The sequence below is a fragment of the Amblyraja radiata genome, chromosome 9, assembly GCF_010909765.2.
Source record: "Amblyraja radiata isolate CabotCenter1 chromosome 9, sAmbRad1.1.pri, whole genome shotgun sequence".
NCBI classification, from domain to species: Eukaryota; Metazoa; Chordata; class Chondrichthyes; order Rajiformes; family Rajidae; genus Amblyraja; species Amblyraja radiata.
The window spans coordinates 68,700,540-68,706,873 of NC_045964.1; the positions used below are offsets into that span (position 1 = coordinate 68,700,540).

The 6,334-nt window shown below is 46.8% G+C and overlaps 1 protein-coding gene across 2 annotated transcripts in view; it reads right to left on the bottom strand.

Moving 5' to 3' along the window:
- Positions 1 to 5,682, bottom strand: part of sel1l (SEL1L adaptor subunit of ERAD E3 ubiquitin ligase) — a 53,173-nt gene extending 47,491 nt beyond the window's left edge. For both annotated transcript variants that reach the window (XM_033027696.1, XM_033027695.1), the window contains exon 1: positions 5,507 to 5,682. In XM_033027696.1, coding sequence (XP_032883587.1) covers positions 5,507 to 5,582 — 76 coding nt within the window. In that variant the 5' untranslated portion in view covers positions 5,583 to 5,682. The remainder of the gene's footprint in view (positions 1 to 5,506) is intronic.
- Between the last annotated feature and the right edge of the window lie 652 nt (positions 5,683 to 6,334).

A 6,334-nucleotide genomic window follows, 5' to 3' on the forward strand; every position in this document is an offset into this window, starting at 1 on the left:
CCCCCCCCCAATCTATTCATCCTGCGCTGATCACCCTATCCACCTCGCATTAATTCTCCTGCCACCCCCCCCCCCCACCAATCCATCCTACACTGGTTCCCCAATTCACCCTGTACTTACCCCTTTCCCATCCATCCTGCACTTCTCCTCCATCAATCCTGTACTGATCCCCCATCCATCCTATACTAATCCACACATTCATCCTGTACTGACCTACCCTCCATTTATCCTGCACCTTCCCCTCATTCATCCTGTAGTGATCCTCCATTCATCCTGCACAGACCCTCCGATCCACACTGTACTGACCCCCTCCCCCCATCCATCCTGTACTGATCCTCCCATTCAAGAAGAATGGGGGGGGGGGGGAACATTCTGAAGAAGGGTCTCGACCTGAAACGTTGCCTATTTCCTTCACTCCATAGATGCTGCCTCACCCGCTGAGCTTCTCCAGCACTTTTGTCTACCCCCATCTATCCCGTACTGAACCCCCCCATTCAACACCACTGACATCCCCCGTGCTATCCCTTCACAATTTTACTTACTCCAACCAACATGTACTAATTCACCTGCCTCAATCCATCCATTCTGCACCGACTGCCTTCTAACCCCCCCCCCCCCCCGCCATCTATTCACCCCGCACTGATTCACACACATACCCCTCCCTGACCCTATTGTCCTGGAAATGTCTTCAGAACGAACATTGACTATGTTTGATAACGGAATGCAATCAAATGTGTTTTAATTCCCAATGTTAATATTTGTTTTAATCTATAAAGATGGATTAATTATATTGTGAACACGTGAAACATTAAACCCGCAGTGTTCGATTGTCACTGCTACCGTTGACACCGTTACAGAATTCAATTTAACAGCAAATCAATGCTCTTAATATGGAGTATCAGTACTGTAGTTATTTAATGAGCAACATTCACAACTATACGTACGCATATATGTTACCATGGTCCTGGATTTATTGACACAGGTTGATCATACGCTGAATAATCCAACCACATTTTTGTTTGGAAGTGGAAAGAACTAATAGAAATTGCATTAATTGCAATGTGTAAAAAGAGTTGAGATACTGTCTTATAATTTTGCTGCATGTCATAGTGGGATATATCATGTCTTGATTGGTGAATGTTTAGTTTGTGACTTTATTTGAAACAGAAAGAATATGTGGATGCTTCTTTGAGTATAATTCCGACTGGTAACTACGCACTTCGTCCGTGCACATTATCGCACGCGTCATGCAAGCCATCTTAAATGACCACCTAAACTGCCATTTACAACCTAAAAAGCTGCCAAGGTTGCCCGGCTGGCAACAGGGGAAAAAAAGTTAAGCGAGAGCCCTGCACTCGTCATTGGGAAGGTGGTATAGGAGCCTGAAAACTAACATCAAGTTCAGGAGCAGCTTCTTCCTAACAAACACTACAACTTCCAAATATGCTTCAAATGACATTGAGTTTGGGAGGGGGTTGGCATTGTTTTTGTCTTTGCATGTTTACATGTCAGTCGCACTGCTGCAAGTAAGAATTGCACTGTTCTGTTTGTTTTGGGACATAAAACACTCTCTCTTAAAACGGGTCCTTCTACAGCTTAGCTTACCTGGAAATTTCGTTCAGACCGTAAGGTCTGAATGACAATAAAGGTAATTCTATTCTATTCAACAACAGCCACATTTAAGTCAGAGCAACTCAGCCAGCGACAAGTTGCTGGGGGTTCCTGGAACACACCATTGCTAAGTGAGCCCCCTAAGCTTTCCTATCATCAGGGTTATGATGAAACTTGCTGCGGGAGTTCAACTTCAGGAGCCAAGAGACTACATCTTCAAGAACATGTCAAGACTGTTTCATTGTCACATGCACCAGCACTGGAATAACTAAACTCACACTTGCTGCAGCTTTAGAAACACATCAACAAAACAATGATTCAATGAAACTTTATTGTTACATGTACCTAGGTACAGTGAAATTCTTTACTTTTGCATACCATCTGGGTTTTACATACAAAATCATACAGCAGACCTCAAGTTGTCGCATTTCTGGTGCTGACAAAGTTTCACACGTTCTTAATACAGCAACAAATAAATATATAAAAAATAACTATAAATGATCAGTTATATATGGTAATCAGACCATAACATTAGTACATGCTAAAGTACACTGAGAAGCATCATACAAAGTCCACAGTAATCCAGTGCGTTGCGGATAAGGTTTTGCAGCACAGTTCAAGTGCCTGATGGTTGATGGAAAATACATTTTTTGAACCAGGAGGTAATGGTTCTCTGGCCTTTGTACCCCCCCCCCCCCCCCCCCAAAAAATGGTAGTAGCAAGATAAATACATGGCCATGGTGGAGTGGGTCTTCAGTGATATAAGCTGCTTGCTTGAGAAAGCACCTCGAGTAGATCTCCTCAATGTTCTGGAGGCCAATATCCTTGTTGGACCAATCAATGTTCATTTTTTTGCAGCCATCTTCATTTCTGGGTGCTCGAGTTAACAAACCAGGCTGTGATGCAAGTAGTTAGTCCGTGTTCCAATACACACCTGTAGTGGTTTGATAAGAGTATTTGGCAACACACCAAACCTCCTCAAATACAATGCGCAGAGGTGTTGTAAGGTTTCTTGCATCAGTGTGTAGTTGTCCAGGACAGATCAGATCAGATGAGCAAGTAGTTAGTCCGTGTTCCAATACACACCTGTAGTGGTTTGATAAGAGTATTTGGCAACACACCAAACCTCCTCAAATACAATGCGCAGAGGTGTTGTAAGGTTTCTTGCATCAGTGTGTAGTTGTCCAGGACAGATCAGATGAGATGAGCAGGAACTTGAAACGACTCCCTCCACCACTGTGTCACTGATGAAGGTAGGTTTGGCTTTCCCATATCTGAAGTTAATCAGTTCCCTGGCCTTGCTAATTGTGAGAGCTAGATTGCTGTTCTGGCACCCCAAAAGTAGATTGTAACTCGAAAGCTTAATTCGCTCCCACAGTCACAAATGTGCATCTACTCAAAACAACTCCAAAATCCTCTGAAGTCCACTGGCTCTACTGTCAAGAGGGAAATGGGCAACTGGTACATAGGTCCACCTGCAATTTCCCTTTGTTACACTCCACCACAAAACATGTTGCTGATGCATCATCTTTGCAAAGTCAAAGACTAAGAACCACCAACAGTTGGAATTCCATCAAAACAGGGATGCTAAATTTGAAGAAAAATAATTCCTTCCCACTATGACAATCAATTTTACATTAGAGCGATTAAGATAGTGGACTCAAACCCAGATCTTAGGATCCCTAATCCAGACATGATCTCCAACGTCAGTGTCAAATGTGTCACTATAATATTCAGTAAACAAGCTAAAATATCATACCTAAAATCATGAAACAGAATGGAATACCATACAAGCTAACTGTAGTTAAACATAGAAAGACTCAATTAACTTGTTTCTTTATTACTATATCAGAGTGGTGAGCTTGAACCCAGATCTCACGATCACTAATCTAGACTTGAACTCTAATCCTATTCTGGTATACTGATAATCTCTGAGATTACTACCAACATGCATCTGGTTCCCCAAATCCCTTCAGGAAAACTATGATGGTTGCCTTGCCCACATATAACTCCAAATACATCAATCAGGCCCACATGCAAATCCAGCCCTCCCAAAAATAACCAATACTTAACTGATATTATAATGGGTACTTTCTTGAAGTTAGTGCATTTTTAAAATCCATTTAGATCAGTGACAATGTCAGCGTTCCACAATCTCTAGTCAGTTTTAAATGCATTGATTTGTGGTTTACTTGGAAGAGTATGTTGAAGAGACAGCAATGTTGGAATAAAAATATTATTGAAGCAACTGAATTTATGTAGATTAAACAGCAAGTTCCAAAGTGCCACATTGAAATCCAGACAGCCAAAAATATCTAGCCCAATAACAATTGTACTGTGGGAAGATACATTAGTACTCACTTTGACTTAGATGGCTAATGCTGACCGCTGCTTAATCTGCACAACTGAAACCCAGAAAACTAAGCTTCAGTGTCAAATCACAAAAGCCAAAGCCCCCTGTTCAGCCTGTCAAGCTGAGTTACTAGCTCTTAGGGCTAACAGAATCAAGGGATATGGGGAGAAAGCAGGAACAGGGTACTGATTTTGGATGATCAGCCAAGATCATATTGAATGGCAGTGCTGGCTCGAAGGCCTACTCCTGCACCAATTTTCTATGTCTATGTTTCTATGTTCCTAATAGCACAAAGTAATCCGGAAGGGCAGGTCACTAGCAAAATGCTATATCCCTTTGGACCAATCCCCATAACTAGGAAAATACAGGAAAACATTAAGCAAATAACAGTTGGCATTATGAAAACTATAATACTATATTTACATTTTGTGGAAGGATGTGTGTACATGCAATGTATTGTAATCTCAAACTATAAGGCTGAGATTGTTGTCTGTAGGCCAGCAAAGTGTTATGTGGTTGCAAAGAACTGCAAACACTAGAATTTCCAGCAAAACATAAAAGGAGGAACTCAGCAGATCAGGCAGCATCTGTGAATTGCGCCCTCCACAGATGCCGACTGACCCACTGACTTCTTCCAACACTGAAACTTTACAGGGAATAGTCAAGGAGGTGGAGCCAAGACCAAAATAAGCCATGATCTTACTGAAAGGTAGGGGGTGGGGAGATCACTTCTGTGTCTAAGTCTGGCATTAGGCCATGCCAATATCTTCAAAGCTCTCCAGTTCCTTACAGTCACCCCCTCCACTGTCCATCCAAACTGTTCTCTCAGCTTCCACCATAGTCTGGAGAAGGACATGCACACCAACCCAGCTCCACATCAGACCACCCTGCAGCAACCCAACCTCCAGCTCCAAGCTTCCAGCCTCCCTGCAGCATCCCTACCCCTTCTCCTTGCTGCATCCCTACACCCTTCCAGTATCCCTAACCCCCTCCCCCTCCTCCTCCTCATCTTCCTTGCTGGGCACACAGGCCAAAGGATGAGAGGTTATCTATTAGAGGTGGATACAATTATGAGGGGAAGAGATCAGGTAAACACACAGTCTCTTGGGGAATCAAGAACCAGAGGACATAGGTTTAAGGTGAGGGGGGGGGGGGGGGGGGGGGGGGGGAGAGATATAATAGGAATCTGAGGAGTAACTTTTTCACACCAAGGGTAATGGGTGTATGGAACGAGCTGCAAGAGGAGGTAGTTGAGGCTGGGACTAACCCAACGTTTATGAAACAGTTAGACAGGTACATGGATAGGACAGGTTTGGATGGATATGGACCAAACACGGGCAGATGGGACTAGTGTAGTTGGGACATTGTTGGCGGTGTGGGTTAGTTGGGCCGAAGGGCCCGTTTCCATGCTGTATGAGGGCCTGAGGACGGGAGCCAGGGCCGGCGAAGGGAGCAAGAGCGGGGCCTGGGGCCTAGTGACCAGGCCTGGGGCTTGTGACTAAATCCACACACCCCCCTCCCCTCCCTCCTTCCTTCACTCACCCCCTAAGAGCGGCTTGAGCCTCGACGCCAAGAGCAGCAGCCAGATGCAGAGCTTGCCTGCCCGGTTCCCGATCATCTCCCGCGTCCACCCCGCTGGCGGCGGCTACTGCTGCTCCACCCCCTCGCTCTCCGCTCACACTCGGCCCGCCATCAGCCGGCGGCGCTCCTTTTAAACCCTCCCCCCCCACCGCGCCGTGCCGCGTCACCCGCGCTGCCGCCAATGGTGGGCGTCCACACATCCCGGCGTCGGCGCGCCACGTGTGCTTCTACATGGCACGCCGTCATTGGTCAGTGACGCCGCTCGCCGGCGAGGGGCCGAGGGGAGTCGGAGCTTCCTTCGGCTGTTTCCGTAGAGGAGGGGAGGGGGCGGGGCTACAGTCACAGCAGCGGGCGGGCGAGGAGGTGGAGGGGGCGCGGCGACAGCCGTTGTCAGTCACAGCCACATGGGGGCGGGGCGCAGCAGCATCAGCTTCAGGGGGCGGGGCTACAGTCACAGCAACGGGCGGGCGGAGGTAGAGGGGGCGGGGCGACAGCCGTTGTCAGTCACAGCCACATAGGGGGGCGGGGCGAAGCAGCATCAGCATCAGGGGGCGGGGCGACAACAGCTGTCAGTTACAGCAACAGGGGGCGGGGCGGTAGCACCTGTCACTCACAGTGCAGACACAACATGCTAGACATAGAAGGTACACAAAAATGCTGGGGAAACTCAGCGGGTGCAGCAGCATCTATGGAGCGAAGGAAATAGGCAACGTTTCGGGCCGAAACCCTTCTTCAGACTGATAGGGGGTGGCGGGGAGAAGGAAGGAAAAGGGGAGGAGGAGGAGCCCG